This window comes from Musa acuminata, chromosome BXJ2-10 (genome assembly GCF_036884655.1).
Source record: "Musa acuminata AAA Group cultivar baxijiao chromosome BXJ2-10, Cavendish_Baxijiao_AAA, whole genome shotgun sequence".
NCBI classification, from domain to species: Eukaryota; Viridiplantae; Streptophyta; class Magnoliopsida; order Zingiberales; family Musaceae; genus Musa; species Musa acuminata.
Genome location: NC_088347.1, coordinates 32,002,125 through 32,018,851, shown reverse-complemented (window position 1 = coordinate 32,018,851; position 16,727 = coordinate 32,002,125). Strand labels below are relative to the sequence as shown.

The 16,727-nt window shown below is 37.5% G+C and overlaps 3 protein-coding genes across 5 annotated transcripts; 1 reads left to right on the top strand and 2 right to left on the bottom strand.

The window, feature by feature from the left end:
• Nucleotides 1–1,007: 1,007 nt before the first annotated feature.
• Nucleotides 1,008–7,128, bottom strand: LOC135625206 (protein PEROXIN-4). Of its 2 annotated transcripts, none has more exons than XM_065129643.1 (6): nucleotides 7,041–7,128; nucleotides 6,099–6,165; nucleotides 4,318–4,437; nucleotides 4,107–4,235; nucleotides 2,328–2,457; nucleotides 1,008–1,298 (listed from the first exon to the last, which is right to left on the bottom strand). In XM_065129643.1, exons 2-6 carry the CDS (start codon nucleotides 6,102–6,104, stop codon nucleotides 1,210–1,212), a joined length of 474 nt encoding a protein of 157 aa, XP_064985715.1. In that variant the 5' UTR covers nucleotides 6,105–6,165; nucleotides 7,041–7,128; the 3' UTR covers nucleotides 1,008–1,209. The 2 variants fall into 2 exon arrangements, with proteins under 2 accessions (XP_064985715.1, XP_064985714.1); XM_065129642.1 differs by lacking the exon at nucleotides 7,041–7,128 and adding an exon at nucleotides 6,712–6,977.
• Nucleotides 7,129–10,227: 3,099 nt separating this feature from the next.
• LOC103968923 (proteinaceous RNase P 1, chloroplastic/mitochondrial-like) lies at nucleotides 10,228–15,053 on the top strand. The gene is made up of 7 exons (XM_009382285.3): nucleotides 10,228–11,866; nucleotides 12,026–12,115; nucleotides 12,214–12,395; nucleotides 12,606–12,726; nucleotides 13,062–13,130; nucleotides 13,661–13,784; nucleotides 14,459–15,053. Exons 1-7 carry the CDS (start codon nucleotides 10,307–10,309, stop codon nucleotides 14,665–14,667), a joined length of 2,355 nt encoding a protein of 784 aa, XP_009380560.2. The 5' UTR covers nucleotides 10,228–10,306; the 3' UTR covers nucleotides 14,668–15,053.
• On the bottom strand, nucleotides 12,723–16,482 carry LOC103968924 (uncharacterized). 2 transcript variants are annotated; one of them, XR_670520.3, is made up of 3 exons: nucleotides 15,912–16,482; nucleotides 15,602–15,822; nucleotides 12,723–13,144 (listed from the first exon to the last, which is right to left on the bottom strand). XR_670520.3 is itself a non-coding variant. In XM_009382286.3 (2 exons), exons 1-2 carry the CDS (start codon nucleotides 16,047–16,049, stop codon nucleotides 15,679–15,681), a joined length of 282 nt encoding a protein of 93 aa, XP_009380561.1. In that variant the 5' UTR covers nucleotides 16,050–16,475; the 3' UTR covers nucleotides 15,402–15,678. The 2 variants fall into 2 exon arrangements, 1 of the variants encoding a protein (XP_009380561.1); XM_009382286.3 differs by lacking the exon at nucleotides 12,723–13,144 and having other exon boundaries at nucleotides 15,402–15,822; nucleotides 15,912–16,475.
• Between the last annotated feature and the right edge of the window lie 245 nt (nucleotides 16,483–16,727).

Sequence of the window (16,727 nt, the reverse complement as noted above, 5' to 3'; positions counted from 1 at the left end):
AACTAAAATTCAAGAAACGATAAGAAGAAGGGAAAAGATGGGGATCTGCTCGCGGGGGCGAAAGCATTAACAGGAGAGTTGCAGATGGTGATGACAGCCAATCCATCGCTCCAAACCTCCACCGTCACCCGAACGGCCGCCATCAGATCGCGTCGGAGGACCAAGAATCTGTGGTGCGTCGACTTCACTTCAAGGATTCACGAAAAACAATCGAAACTCATCTCAAGTCCATAGAATCCTCAAGAAGATGCCGATTCTCGGGGAAAACGAACTAAAATTCAAGAAACGATAAGAACAAAGGAAAATATGAGGATCTGATTGCGGGGGCTAAAGTATTAACAGGCGGGTTGCAGATGGTGATGACAGCCACCCCATCACTCCAAACCTCCGCCGTCACCCGAACGGCCGCCATCCGATCGCATCGGAGGACCAAGAATATGTGGTGCTTCGTCTTCACTTCAGGGATTTCTGCTGATCGAAATGTACGTCAACCGGGAAGAGAGCGACAAAGAGTCGCGCGAGAGAGAGAGAGAGAGACCGCTTGCATCGCGGACAGCAAACGATACTTATAGGTCCACCGGGTCGTTGAAATTTCCATTCAATTGAATGCTTACTAAGGCTATACCTTCTAAGTAGCTACAAGCCACGTGGACGGAACCGGTTAGTGAAACACGTCCCAATAGCACGTAAACGGTGATGAAGGCACTACTCCCGACTCCATCGCTCCCGTGGCCATCCGTGGCGACACTACACAACAAAGTCGAGTTGCGTCGAATCTTGACCGCTCGTGGCCGTACGATGCCCTTCTGTATATTTCAACGGCAGGTACGTAGATAAGCAAAAGTACATGGAAATGAAAGCATTTTCTCACGTGAATAATAATTCATGTGAATACTTAGAGAGTTGTTCTTAGAGGTGCTCTGCACATTAGAACAAATGGCCACAGAGTGTGGTTCAGAGGATGAGACAAACGTCACTTGTGATGGATGCAGAGTACCCTACCAACGTTACCAAACCCATCGACTATATTATCATCGTATTTAGAATATATAACCACCATCGGGTTGCAGTCCATGTGTTTAAACTATGGCTCAACCTCAAGGCGAGAATGATGAAAATAAAGTACAGGTTGCAGTCCTTGTTACAATCACAGAGCACATCATAGGCAAACAGCAGCAGTCCAACATGACACACCTTTCTTAATGCTTCTTAACCCTTTTTTGGCATGGCAGCAAGCCTAGTATACATTCTTGCCATCGAGCGATAACCCCTGACATCACCTGACCGCAGAAGATTGCCTGCATGCATGAGAAAAGTTGATAATAATCAAATGCAGCCTGGTACCGAAAGGTGACAGATGAACTCACTTGACACCACAAGGTTGTGGAGCTAAATATGGATAGGGAATCCATCTAGCTGCTCCTAACCAGTTAGAACCATAAATTTCAAATAGCATAAAGCAACAGTGTACCAAACCTAATGATCAAGCAACATTCTGGGCACCTGAGACATAACCCAAACAACAAAACGAACAACACCTTCCCCATCCTGAGCAAGCTACTGCATGGATCTCAGTACAATTTCAAACTACCTTAGAGAAAATTGACATGTCAACATAGTCATGCACATATGGGAACATACTGTGCATATTATAGCTTGTACAATCAGTGTGAACTTCAGGATTCTACATAATAGAAGGACAAGTTAGTTCCATAACGCATATAAACATGCATCCCATATTTATGTACAACCCCACATGTAGTTAGTGTATATATTATCCATAGGCTAGGGAACCCCGAAGTTGTTTTACAGGCCGGGTATTGATCCAGGAGCTTAGGAGACAAATAATAATGACAACCGGAAGTAAAGGTTTCCTTTCATCTTTAGAGAAACTTGTATTAAAAATTCCTGCTAACACTGAATATAACATTGGACTTCCTCTAACCTGCAGGTTTCCTCTGGAATGGATGAAGTACAAACATAAGCATGCACAAGAAACAAAGGAGACTGTTTGCAACATGCAAGTGTTAATTCTCAAAGTAATTTAATTTCTCTTTTTGATGTCAACCTCTTGAAGTCAAAATTTATAGTTAACTCTAGCAAGTCTCTAAATTCAAACATACCTCAAAGAAAAGTGTCAGCAAGGGAACTTAGTGAAGACTTTTATAATTTTAGGCATCGGCAATAAAACTCTACCTACCTATTTTATCTGATAGATTTACTTGATAACAGAAAAAAAATCAACAGAACAAATGCTAGTCATGCCTAAACTTAAATGCATTATTTATGACGTTGTTTGAAACACCATTGAAACAAGATCGGCCAACCTGAATCACAATTGAGAGGGCTATCAGGTTCTGGATGGGCCATTAAAGCAATTATGGCCCTGCAAACAGATTGCAGAGTCCACGCAGGGCTCCAAGCATTCTTCAATATATCAAGGCAAATCTCTCCTGTCTAATAAACAAAACAAGAACAGAAGTTATAAAAATTAAATGGACTTGGAATTAAACAAGAACAACTTTTCTCTTTAACCAAAAAAGCAATCAAAATAAATTGAAATCTCTCTGTCGCTGCTATATGTTTTATCTAAAATTATTTAAATATACATGTCAAATGTCAATTGAAATAAAAATGCAACAAGAAGATATGAAACATCTAAGCACAAAAGTAGATTCTCAATATATCAATCATATGAAATTCGAGTTATACAACCCAAGTGACACTTATATCAATTATTAGCCATGACCGACAAAGAATAGCAAGTTTCCATTACTGTAATTTGTAATTTGAAAAGTTTTGCACTTAAATATTCTGCTGTTATCCGGAAAGGCATGTTGTGTCCGTAAGTGTTTTGCTGAAAATGTGGAGCAAATGTCAAATATCAATATGCCGTAAGTCTCATAGAACTTCATTGTAATTTGTCCAGACAAAAAGATAAGAGCAACTATAACCAACCCAGGAGCTCGCTTGTGGTGCAAGCCACTGAAACTGTGCTATTGACTTCAAGGGTACAACACATCAGGAATTTCCAAATGTAGTAGTAGATGAAGGGTAAGCTATTCAGGCAATCGTTTGTCAGGATGCCAAGTCTTGTCATGACTAGTCATCCCTGGCACATGCTAATTATTTTACTAATAATGAACAATCGCCATCCAGATCAAGTAAACATGCAGGGTTTAGTACATTAGGCTAAAAGAGTTGTCACAAGATAACAAAATCATTAGATTAAATTCAGATAATTTGAAACTTCCAGGCACCTAAGATGGAAGAGTCTAGCAACTAAGGGGTGATCACTACCTCATTTTTATAACAAATTGGTTTAATCATGCACCTTCCTGTTTTATTTTCAAGTCTAAATTAAATAAAACATGCAATATTTTAGTGGACATGAGATAAACTAACCTAATTACAGTAGGAGCTTGCTAACTCCAAGATGGCAACAATATTTGCTACTGCAGTCTTTGTAAAAACATGTTAGACACATGCATCAGGTACAGTTACACTACAGCAGAGAAAAACTTCATAAACTGGTTAATTATTCCATAAGTCGATCTCAAGTTTCCTGTTTGAACACAAGTCCAAGGCACACAAAGATCATATCAATTATGCTATAAAACTATATATGCTTCATATTCTCTCTCATAGTATAATTGTCTGATTAATTGACATGCCACAGTAGAAAATAAAAGGCACAGCTTCAGATTGACGTTTCTTAAATGATGGAGTATGCTAGAGAACACCAAAAACCCCAAATCTAGCTATATATAAGATAGTCAACGTCAAAACTATACTATATATATGCTTGCACACTATGCAAAGTTCATAATTAGCAGAAAATACCTATCTAAATATGGAGATAGATTTGCCAGGTACAGTACCAAATGGTTTTTGAAGAGGCTCGGATTTGATGTAAATTCACACTGCTTATATCTAAATATGGTGTAGAAATTCCTAAATTGAAATATGTATGGGTTGAAGACTTGACTGTCACACTTATATTTGATCAACTGGTCAACTAAATTATGATCAAGTTCAAAAGTTCAAGAAGGTGTACAAAGGCAACACTACCAATTTAATCAATAATTTTATAATGAAATGCTCACCTTGAAATGCACATTGGGATGAAAAATTTTTGTCAGGAACCGCACTTGTGGAGGTAGTAAAGGGTACTGCTCTGGAATGGAAAATGCAAGCTGAAAAACACCACCTTCGTATGGTGTTTCTGAAGGGCCCTAAATGTAGTAAAAGAGACAATTACTGTGCAAAGGTCCTGAACAAAAACAAAACATAGAATTTATGCTGTTACATGCTTACCTTAATAAGAGCAGTCCACTTGTATATGTTAGAATCATCACAGACCAATTGAATATCTGGGTCCACTGCTTTCTCCCTCTGTACCTCTTTGTACTCCTTGAAAAGCCTAGCCCTTGATGCCTGTGGCCAACAAAAAAATCAGCCACATAAACTATAAAGAAAAAGCATCGTAGATCCAGATGATGACATGAAGAACAATAACTAACAAATCTAGATGAAAGATGAAGCTCGATGATTATAGATCTCTTAAGACTTTATGCCATAGGACACTGGCAAAGTTACAAATCAGCCATATTTGCTAGCTGTCCAGAAGGATGTCAGACAAGACTTAAATACAAAAATGGACTGAAGCTTTAGATTTGGGTCACTGGATTCTTTATCACCTATATCTCAATATTAGACATTACCATCGGCAAACTTGGTAGTTATCATAACTGGGGAGCACACTTCTTATTTCAAGAGTTCCATAATGAACACGACTTCCATATCACAGAAAAAATTAGCTAAAGTCTTTAGGTTTAGGGCCTCAATAATGCCAACAGTTGAGTTAATGATGGCAATTAAAGCAAGTTGTCATGATGTTCATGCCATTTGTAAACTATAAACTATACAAACCCAGAAAAGACAAACAGAAGGATGAAGTAGATGAACATTCAATTAGTTGAATGAGAAGCCAAAGAGATTGATTAACTGGAAGAGCCAGAATCAAATAAAACAGCAACAGACCAAAGACTGTTAAAAGGGGGAAGAACCAATTTCAGAATACCTAAAGATTGACAAGCCTGATAAAAACTAAAGGGAGAAACTAATGCTTAAAGAGACATCAGTAGGACATCAAATGGATCCAACTGCAGGAAAAAAGATGTAGTCTCTGATGGTTTTGTTCAAAGCAATTTATGGCTTTGTTTCTTCATGTTATTTCCAGGCACATTGATGTCAGTTTAAATATGCTTCAGAGCAATTTAAAGTACATCAAAAGAGAGCCCTTTCTGATTGTGAATAAAAATATTTTCTAATGGAAGAAAGTAATTCTTCGCAGAGGACATTAAACTAAAAATCTCAATTACTTGGATATGATAAACACTATATTTCCAATATCCAAAATGGTAAGAGATTGGGGTAGCACAGCAGGGCAACCATCGCAAAGATACAATTGGCATAGATGAAGCAACGGATGAATTCTGTATGGTCATTTGGCTGGATTGGGCCAAATGGAGCTTAAGTTTTATACAAATAAGTTTAAGCTGAGATTTGTTCAATTCAGTTCTTTTGTGGATTTTGTTTGAACAAAAAGAAACATGCAAATAACAAAGTGTTTTGCAATGTCTCAACAACACTTGTATCAGAAAGTCTAAACTAGCCAGTGCCATAGGCCTGACTAATAGTTCTAGTTAAACTAGGCTACAATAAGAAGCGAGTGACTAACTTGTTCCTAAGGGAAAAAAACATAGATAATTATTCATGTGGAGCCACATAGAATTTCATTTTTCTTCCTTTCCTATACTATTCTTCTGTGCTGCTTTTATCTATCACTTCTCAAATTTAACATATGCTTTTACAATTTATGTTCTGCAAAAGTAAACTTCTTTTTGCTGCTTACAAATTGGAATATGTCCCTTTCTGTCATTAGGTCCCAATAATTTGGCATAATATCCAGAAACTACAACCAACAACCTTCTTAAAATCAAAAGCTTATGATCTTAATATCAGTCATGATTTAAAATGATTAGTAAGATAACAAGATGGCACAGCAACACGGCAATAAGAGAATAACCACTAACCTGCATGATCTTTGAAGAGGAGGCACCTGAAAACTCAAAGTGCACAGAGACCAAAACAGGCTTGCAACTGCATAAAAATATTGTTAGGAGATTTGGTAAACCAATAAAGACTTCTAATAAATAAATTTCATGAAAAAATCATGCAATAAAAAAAATGATCTGAAATGCAACAAAAGAGCCATGAAATTATTTATAAATTGTTACAACATTTACAACAATTCCATGCTAACTAGACCGCAATCAAGACAACTGACACCACAAATGACTCACATTTCAAAATATAACTATCGCTCAATTGTTCAAACACAAGAATTCCTGACCTTTTTTGTTAAGCATTCATCCTGAAGAACATAAAACTGACATCTCCAAATCATAGAAAGGTGACAATCAGTGTAGTCATATGGCTAGGGGTTAAAAGGCGCCGCCAAAACGCTGGATACGCTCCCAGATATTAAAATTTAAAAATAAATAAATCGTTAATTATAAATTAATAGGTTATATAAACAAAATAATCAACATAGGAGTAGGAGGAGGAGGCGGGAGGCATAGAGGGGGGCTGTCGGGGTATGGGGAGGGGGTTTTCTGTCGGCAAGGCCAGGGGGAGGAGAGCTACCGGGGCAGTGGGGGGCGCCGGGGGAGGAGGAGGAGGAGGCTGTGGCGATCCGGAGAAGCTTGGCGCGGGAAACGGCATAAAAGCAGACCGGAGGGAGACGCTGCCGCCGTTCGTCGATGGAGAGGAAGATGCCGCCGCCGTTCGCCGATGGAGAGGAAGACGCGGTCGCCGATGATTAGGTTTCCAAGGGGCAGGGTCTCGTTAAAGAAAAGGGCATGAAATAAAGAAGATTCCAACATCGAGAAATTCGATCAAACAACCAACCATTCGAAAAATTCAATCATCGGAAAGATGATCGGCAAGTAAAAGAGAGGAAGTTTCGCCGTTACCTGCTGATCGGAAACCTCCGGCTTCGGTTTGGTCGATGGAAATATTATTCCATCCGCATTTTAAATAGCCGGAGAAACAGTGAGAGTACGGCACATCGAAGACTCGTATAGGAACGCCTTCCGGAACATCTAATTCGTCCATTACGATCGAGATCATAGATTCGACGGGTACGATTCTACCTTGAATTCTACTGTAAACCCACAGTAATCAAATTATGTAACGCTAGAGTATTATTATTATCAAAACAATAACGAACTCAACCATCACGTAATTTTTGTTTTTTATGGTTTTGCTTTATTTTATTAAAAAATGAATTAAGATGCTTCGAAAATCAAATAAAATATTTTTTACTTTATTAAACAATGTATTATTCTTGATTTGATATTATATATATATATATATATATATAAATGAATACTATCAATATCGATTACCAGTTCAGATAAAAAAGATAGTATCACGTTACGTTACGTTTTTGACAATCAATATAAAACTATGTCATATTTCATGAATATAAATATTAATCAATTTCAGTATAAAACTATATTGTCACTAAGAAATGACATAAAACAATTCATAATATTTAAATAATTTCATACAATGGATTAGAACTGATACAGACTATGGATTAAAATTCATGCAATAGGTTAGCATTTATTTGCTTACAAGAAACTTAATAGGTAGGACAAAATTAAAGAAATTGATAGTACTAGATTTAAAATTTTGGTATATTTGAAAAGTTAAACATAGAAATAATATAGAAATTATTGTTGATAAGAATTAAAAAAAATATTATAAATATAAAAAGATTTGGAGGTAGAATTATAGTTTTAAAATTTATTAAATGATAGTATGCTTTATATATCATTAATACTCATGCCCTTCAAGTTAAATTAGATGATCAAACTAAAAAATAATTTTAATAAAGCTTAGATGATATCATTTAAGAAATGTCTATAATAAAAAAATTTTAATTAGAAAATATTTTAATGATATATAGGGAAATCATATGATAAATATAAGGGGTGCATCGGGACTTTGGTTATAAGGAGAGGAATAGTATGAATTAACTTCGTATGATCTTATAATTATAAATATTTATTTTAAGAATATAGTTAGATTTTTTTATTACTTATAAGAATGGTCACAACTATAGTTAAATAATTTTTTTTTACTAGAAAGGTAAATAAAGTTATTTGTAAGAAATGTAAAGGTTATACCTAGCAAAAGTTTGACAAATCAATATAAATTGATGATCATAGATATTTATTATAAAAAAATAAAAAAAATAAAAGAAAAATATAATAGAAAAAAAATACTCGGACAACATGGTAAAATTTTAAAGATGATAATGTAAATAATTTTAAAAATAAGATAGAAAGGAAGATCACTTAAAACTTATATGTAATCATGGATGATCTTTCTCTCTTAACATAAATTAAATTATCATAAATAATGTGTTACTTTATTTAAATTATTAATTTTTTTATTTATGTAATATGATTAAGAAAATGATTAAAATAATTTTTAAATCATATGGATTAGTTAAAAATTATATTAATTAAAAAGTATTAATTGATTTATTTTTTAATGAATGATATGATTTTTAGATCAAATTTCATTTTTGCATGCGTGTGAAAGTAAATAAAAATAAATTTAAAACGTGACTATATTAAGTGATCAATATTAGGAGCTAGGACCCATTAGCCACCTAGTTTAACAAGTTTTACATCAAATATGATTCTTCATAATATCTTATTATATTATTATTTTTTATTATTGATTATGTATCCGAAGGTAAGTAAGATAATTCCCTTCGAAAAATTATATGATCCATCCATTTATTATTAGGAGGAATATGTCATAACTTAGGTAGGTAAGCGATACCACTTTATCGACTATTAGGAGTATAATATGAGTTTTCTCTATTTGCTATTGGGAGAAATATATTCGGTAGATGCGATAGATATCTTTGTTATTAGGAGAGTGTGTCATTAGATGCGATAGATATCTTTGTTATTTGATTATTATATATGTCATCGAGATATATTATATATGACTAATACATGATTTTATTTACTACATAAGAATTAGCATTATTTTTCTGATACACAAGTTCTATAATAAATTAAAATATTATCATTTTATATTAAATTATTAATATTAGTATATGTTTCACGAGTATTAAAATTTATTTTTATGGTTATTGATGTATTTTTATTCTATATTTATTTTTAGAGTAACATATTGCTTGGCAATAAATTCAAGAGTTGTCCACTAGTCTTTATTATATGTGTTTTTCATGGACTCTATGTTTTAAAAAAAAATTTGAGTAAAGAGAATCAATTTTTTTAACGAGGGGGAAGTCATAACTTCCTCGACCCCTAGGCTATCCAAGGATGAAGCATCGATCTCTTTAGCCATTTAGTAATCATAAAATCGGAAAGAGCTTGTGCGAGAGAGGAAAGACACATCTACTTACAAAGGTGGATAAATAAGATGCTGAAAGAATGAAGTGTTAAAGAGCTCAGATGCATAGAGGGCGAGATGCCTAGGAACCGACCTACCTTCAATAAGAGGACCGATGACTTACTCATCTTATAGGGGAGAATTGAAGTTAAGAAAAGAAAGCTCTTGATGGAGCTGTAGTGGTTCAAATTAAAGAATGAAACTCACCCCATGGTTAACGAGGGTTTATAGGGAGGGGATCAATCTCTCGATATGTGAGGACGATCTCGAAAAGTACAAAAATAATCGATGTCTGAAGATTACCTTCAAAAGCATAATAGTGAGATGAAAACTATCTGGGAGAGCTCAAAAGTGAGTCATATACAAAAATCACATCAGAAAACTTAAAAATGATAAATGTACAAAGATTATCTCGAAAAGCAAGGGTTATTAACTTAGGTATCAGATGAATCAAGCTGAAAATTTTTTCACTACCTTGGTCTTCGTACGAGGCATTTTAGAGGTTTGATGTTTTCACCTTACGAGTTTGGACAATCTAACGCACATACGTTTAGACCATATCGGATTGATCAGACGCCAATATTTTTTTTTTATAATAGATACTAAAAGATCCGTATTGCTGATTTCAAATAATTAAGTTTTATAATTATTGTTATTGAATATATTTTCAAAAATAAGCTTTCAATGCTATTTGTGTGAAGAAATCTTATCCTCTCGGCCTCTCGGCCTATCCATTACCTCCTCTTGGACTCTCTTTACCCGCCATGGAAGTCTCTTCATCGCTGGCCATCCCTGCATGGCTTCCGTCCTCTCCATACCCTTCCCAAGAGAACTCCTTGCTTCCTTCACCTCTCGCCCGAAGTACCAGTCTCCTTTTGCCCTCAAATCTCACTCCTTTAGTCACTTCCTCACGCTCTCACCCCTCGGTCGCACGATCGTCGATGATTTCTCCAAGATCTCCGCGGCCAGGACCCCCGCGACCAACGTCGATGAGAGAATTGCCCTCGGAGAACAGACCCATGACAGGCGAGCCAAGCATCAGAGAACCCAGGGAGACGAAAGGGTTGGCAGAAATGGTGGGCGAGATGAGGGTGGAACAGCGAGTGAGGTAAAGAATGTTGAGCTTGGCGTCGCCAAACAGAGGCCGGCTTTCCTGAGGTCCAGAGGCGAAGGCACGGCTCGGAAGTCAAAAAAGATGACACCTTGGGTGAGAAGAGACGAGGAAAAGGAGGAAGAGAGAAGGATGAAGAAGAAGAGTAAGAAACCCAAGCTTCGCGAAGATGAAATCGATCTTAGAGTGAAGCTGGATATGTGCTCGAAGACGGGGGATGTGATGGGCGCCATTGCCCTATATGACTCCGCCGTGAAAGAAGGCATCAAGCTGAAGCAGTACCACTACAACGTGCTGCTCTATTTGTGTTCTGCTGCGGCCATCGGGGTCATTCACCCAGCAAAAAGTGGTTCTTCTGGTTCCAATCCACATTACTCGAGCGACGAGTCTTCGTCGAAGCACTCGGCCGAAGCAGGTGAAGAAGATGGGGAATTGGTACACGAGGAGACCGCCCAACATACTTCCGAGTCGAATGGAGCCCTAATTAAAGATGCAAGCCAAGGAGCCCGGAAAGATGGAGTTCCAATTCAAGTCAGCGAAGACATCAGAAACTACGCTCGAACCAGGGGACTGGAGATATACGAAAAGATGTGCTTGGAGAAGATTCCCATGAGCGAGGCAGCTCTAACATCGGTGGCCCGAGTAGCAATGTCAATGGGCAACGGCGATATGGCCTTTGAGATTGTAAAGCAACTGAAGCCTCTGGGCGTGACTCCAAAGTTGCGCTCCTATGGTCCTGCATTGCTGACCTTCTGCAACGATGGCGACGTCGACAAAGCTTTCGAGGTCGAAGCACACATGTCGCAGAACGGCGTCCACCCCGAAGAGCCTGAGCTGGAGGCGCTCATGAGAGCTAGCGTTGCAGCTCGTAGAGGAGAAAAGGTTTACTATCTACTGCACAAGCTTAGAACCAATGTTAGGCAGGTGTCTCCATCTACAGCAGCAGTACTCGAGGCTTGGTTTAGGAGCGCAGCTGCATCTAGGCTGGGGAAAAGGAAATGGGATGTGCAGGCGGTGGCAGAAGCCATTGAGAATGGTGGAGGGGGATGGCATGGGCAGGGATGGCTGGGCAAAGGAAAGTGGAATGTGTCACATACTGGTGTTAGCACAGACGGCGTTTGCATGGCTTGTGGTGACAAATTGGTGACCATAGACCTTGATCCAATCGAGACAGAAAACTTTGCCAACTCTGTAGCATCACTGGCCAACAAAAGAGAAAGGAACTCAAATTTTCACAAGTTTCAAGTATGAGATCCCCCAGTTCTTAAGCTACTTATTCTATCAGCTTGCACCTACTCATCTGTGGTTTCATGCTTGTGATCCCTGCATGCAAATCTTCTGCTTTCGTGTTTTCTTTCAAACAAAGTTATGCAGGGCATCGATGATGAATGGTTTTTCTTGCAGAAATGGTTAGATTATTATGGTCCATTTGAAGCTGTCGTTGATGCTGCAAATATTGGTCTTTTTAGTCAGCGGCGGTTCTCCATTAATAAGGCGTGTATCAAGAAACTGAGATGGAACTTATGTACTAAGATTTGATTTGACTATTTATTGGAGTTCCTGTTGACTTAATCTTCCTTTTGAACGTATAGGTCAATGCAGTTGTTAATGCCATACGGCAGAAGCTTCCCATGAAGAGATGGCCACTGATCATTGTACATAACAAACGCCTCACCGGAGGCAAGATGAATGCGCCTCTCAACATGAAGCTTTTAGAGAAATGGAAATATGCAGATGCTATTTATGAGACCCCTACCGGATCTAATGATGATTGGTGAGGCTTTTTGTGCTCTTCTTGTGTTTTATTGGCTTAACTAACCTCATGGTAACAGTGTTTCAACATATGTCATGCCTTGGTGATAAGAGACTATGATTTGGAAGAAGTATTTGGCTTCTCAGTTTTTCTTTCATGTTTATTTTTGAGATGTTACTGATCTTTTGTTCTTCTGAAACAAATCATCATAGGTAATAACATATCGTTCAGGTACTGGTTATATGCAGCTATAAAATGTAAGTGCTTAATCGTGACGAATGATGAGATGAGAGACCATATATTCCAGGTTTTAGGGAATGATTTCTTCCCCAGATGGAAAGAAAGGCATCAGGTAAGCAAAGAGCTTTCCAACATTTGGAGCTTTGCATTTCTTAGATAAGCCTCATTGTATCTGTTAATCTGTGATAGAGACAAATAGCAAAGACCACATTGAATGCCAAATACATGAGTTGCATGTGATGCCAAGTTATAGACTCACAATTAACACTGCATGGTTGGTGGATGTCTGATCTTAAAATTCCTGCAGTTTGCATGTACACATCTTATTAGCTTCTCTCCACCAGTTCTAGCCATGGAGGACTGGAACATCCCTTGTTTTGATAGCTTGTTGATGTGGTGAGACTCTGGTGATCGATCTAACGACATGATCACTTTACCCTGTGATAGGTACATTTCAGTTTTCACGAAGGAAGCTTTGAGTTTGATATGCCACCTCCGTGTTCCATTGTTATTCAGGTTTGATCCCCTAACTGAATGAAGGGATAAAAAAGAGAATTAAGAGAAATAAACAGTCAAATGTGCTACATCTGTTAAAATGCAAGTTGTAGGAGCTCAAATTTTTTTTGTTAGCATTCAACTTAGCACAAGGATCTTTTCTAGTCTTATAGATCGTCTTCTGCTTATTTGGTAACTATATTTACATGATACTGGAAGAGGAATGTAACCCTAATATTGCAAGCCTCAAACGTATTTAACAGTTCAGATATGATTCTAAAGATGCATTCTCCAATTAATGAAATAAAGTATTGTCTAGAGTTGCGGTACATTTTTACTTGGAAAAAATTGGCAGACGTAAAAGAGGCCATCAAAAAACATTTCCTTGTTACTTGAATGCAAATCTGTATGACGACTCAAAATTACAAATGGAATTAGTTAAGAGTAATGATCAAGATTTTACTTGAATGCAAATCCATACGATGACTCAAAATTACAGATGGAACGAGTTACGAGTACTGATCAAGATTTTTTTTTTCTGAAACAATCAGGAAAATGAGAGAGGCCATTGGCATATTCCCATCTCAACCGTCCAAGAGCAGGAGAGGGAACGAACCTGGTTGTGTGTAACACGTGCCCACAAGGCGATAGAAGAATCAACAAATCCTCCTAGAGGTAATAAGCATTTTGTTTCTTCCTTGGTTTCATGGATACTTTGGTACTATCATGCCAAGTTCTGCAGTGATTCTATATCTGCATTTTGCCTAAAACAGTATTCTATATCTAGAGTATGATAAGTATGTCTTAATATAGTGAGTTCTAGGAGTACTAGTCATAAGACAATTCCAAACGAAGAATATGAAAAAATGCTCAAAGACCGTGAAGCAAGGGTCAGGCCTCAAAGTATGATCGGATTAAAAAAGGATGACACGGAAAAGAATTGTTGTTGCTTTTGGTTTAGAGGTTCAAGCAATCCCAGGAAATGGAGTACAGGAACTATTACACTGAAGGGTCATAACCTAGGAGACATTGTTGTTAGAATGTGATTGAACAGCTTAGGTGAACTGGTAATTTGTATGCAAGAAAGATTAGGTGAATAGGGAAAATGATACTGAAGTTCCACCTAAGACTTCGTTTTTTTTGCATGGAAGTTTCTGCCCGTAGTCTGGATTTTCCCTGTAGTGAAAGATTTCAGTTAAACTTAAGCTTCACCACCATGTAACCTGTTGTTTTCCAAATAAATATCCAATCTACTATTGGAAAGTAGCAGATATAGCAAATCTATCAAACAATGAGCATAACCAGAGAAGCTATCATCTATTGACATAAGAAGATATTTTCTTAAACAGAATCATGTGTTCCGAACATAAGTAGCAATCCTGCTGCTTCATATGTTGAAGCAAAGAATTGTGTCGCATCCAAAGAACACTCGAAGAAGACATCTAGAAGTTCCCTCAGATGTAAAGCTGACTGCAAAGCTAACGAATTGCATACAGTCATCTCTGACATCGAAGCTGCGGAGAAGCTACATAACTGTGTAATTGATTTCCAAATTTAAGGAGAAGCAAGAGATCCTAACCTCCACACTACTTAAAGGTTTTCAGTACCATATGCCAGCGGCAATTTGCTGCTTCAGCCAAGTGCTAATTAGTGATTCTTGTTTGTATGTTGATGCCAATTTTGTCCTCTAAAGATGTCTATGTGCCGGGTCCATAATATTCATATGTTACCAGTGATCTTTTCTTCCCTCTTTTCTTACCTTCAATAGAAGCCCATGCTGGTCGGTAAAGTTTCCCTCATTTTATCTGAATTTTTCTCTGTTATCTTATGTGTTTGGCTGCATGCCCTTACTTTGATCAGACTTGTTGTGGCAGTTTTTGCTCTAGTAAGCCCTGAAACTGTAAATATTTTCTGGAAGCAAATCATTTGTTCAAGTTTCTTATAGTTCTAGTTGTGCACTTTTACCGATTGTCTTGTGAGCCTACGAATTGTCGGAGGCTGTCTTCCATTTTGCCTGTTTTATGCGATAGGTTGGTGGGATGTCTGATGGCTTAGATGAACATTTTCATACTCTTGCTACTCTTTCTTTAAGATATGAATGGGATCAGCACAGACAATACAAAATATGAATAGATTGATCTGATTTTGGTTAAACAGAGTTTATCTTAGTCATTCAGAGATCGAAAGAACTCGATCGATGACTCGGGCATGAAACTTGGTATTGACTGTGATCTCATGTCTTCAACAAATGTATGAAAAATTAGTGCCCGAGACTGGGCAACCCACAAGATAGAAAAGAGGATCTGGATTGTCTTAACATTAAGACTAAAGTGCAAATTTGTTGGAGAATACAGAACATCACTGATACCAAATTGGAGTAAGCTGGTTCTGAACTGGATAAGAACTTTACTGATCATAACCCTGATTACATGTTTGGATGACCTAAGTCATGAAATCCTAAACTGGGATGTGAGGTACAGTAAGAAGAGTACCTCCAGTATGGAATAGGATTCAAGGCTTCCAAAAGCTCCTCTGGATTCCAAAGTAGTGATGTACATGGTTAGATAGCTCAAGCAGCAGCACCTTTGAAGATGAGGAAATAGAGTGTCTCCAAGCAGAAGTAAATGAAGGTGCCCTTTTTGTGAGTGAAGAAGCACCCAAAGTTGGAACCCACCACACACTGCCATCCAGGGCCATACCTAAGATCAAACTCCTACCACATGAACAACCAAAACAGTTGATGCTGGAGGAACAAGAGAGAGGCAGAGATGATGATGGTGGACTGCACAAAGAGACAGATACCTTTTTGATGTAGGCAGCCATGCTCTTGCAGTCGAGGACATCAAAGAGGTCAAGGGCTTCTGAGGCACAGGACATGGCTTGGAGCTGCATCTTCACAGGCATGTCTGTCTCCTGAATCATTGCCTTGCCTTCCAACATCTTGGCTTCCCTTCTTCCTCCGAGTGAAGATGAAGTGATGGCTTTCCAGGCTTGACACAAAACTCCAACTCACCTTCCAAAAGATGCAAGCACAAAGCAGGACAACCTGTGAGGTCCCACCGCCACCAGATTCCACACTGCAACATGATTTTGTGGAGATTCCTTAGAGCAGAAGATAATGTTTTGTTTCCACCTGTGCAGGAACAGATGTTATTCCACAAGAGCTTTTGTTTAATGGTATTTATGTGACAGAGAACATGTCTCCACCTGTATGCATGACATAAAAGTAGCTCCGAAGTGTGCTTTTGTGGCACTGACAGTGTATGTTGGGACAACAACATGCAACCTCGAAGCATTAAATTTTTTTGTTGACACATTTGGATGCAGAGATTCTACACTTAAGCGGAGAACATTGATGATAAGGATTACTACTATTTTGATCGAAAAATTTATTGGATCTCTAATGACCTATGAAATGACGTGTAATGCACTTAAAAAACTTGAGAATCACTTTCAAAAAACAGGAAAGGTTTCAGACATCGAACAAAAAAAAAGACCATTCGAACGTTAACGTGATAGTGAACTTGAACTTATTATTATAAAATTTAAAAAATTCATAAAATAAAAATAAAAAAAATAAAAAGAACGTAACTATTTGCTTTACTATGAACATAAGAA

Excerpts from the sequence above, each read along its gene's own strand:
- LOC135625206 (XM_065129642.1), bottom strand. The coding sequence starts at position 6,950 with ATGTTGGAATCTTCTTTATTTCATGCCCTTTTCTTTAACGAGACCCTG. Across the intron at positions 4,236-4,317 it reads AGTGGACTGCTCTTATTAAG|GGCCCTTCAGAAACACCATA; the intron begins GTAAGCATGTAA and ends TACTACATTTAG. Across the intron at positions 2,458-4,106 it reads ATCCCAATGTGCATTTCAAG|ACAGGAGAGATTTGCCTTGA; the intron begins GTGAGCATTTCA and ends TTTGTTTATTAG.
- LOC103968923 (XM_009382285.3), top strand. The coding sequence starts at position 10,307 with ATGGCTTCCGTCCTCTCCATACCCTTCCCAAGAGAACTCCTTGCTTCC. Across the intron at positions 11,867-12,025 it reads CAAATTTTCACAAGTTTCAA|AAATGGTTAGATTATTATGG; the intron begins GTATGAGATCCC and ends TTTTTCTTGCAG. Across the intron at positions 13,785-14,458 it reads ATCAACAAATCCTCCTAGAG|AATCATGTGTTCCGAACATA; the intron begins GTAATAAGCATT and ends TTTCTTAAACAG.
- LOC103968924 (XM_009382286.3), bottom strand. The coding sequence starts at position 16,049 with ATGTTGGAAGGCAAGGCAATGATTCAGGAGACAGACATGCCTGTGAAG. Across the intron at positions 15,823-15,911 it reads TGGCTGCCTACATCAAAAAG|GAGTTTGATCTTAGGTATGG; the intron begins GTATCTGTCTCT and ends TTCATGTGGTAG.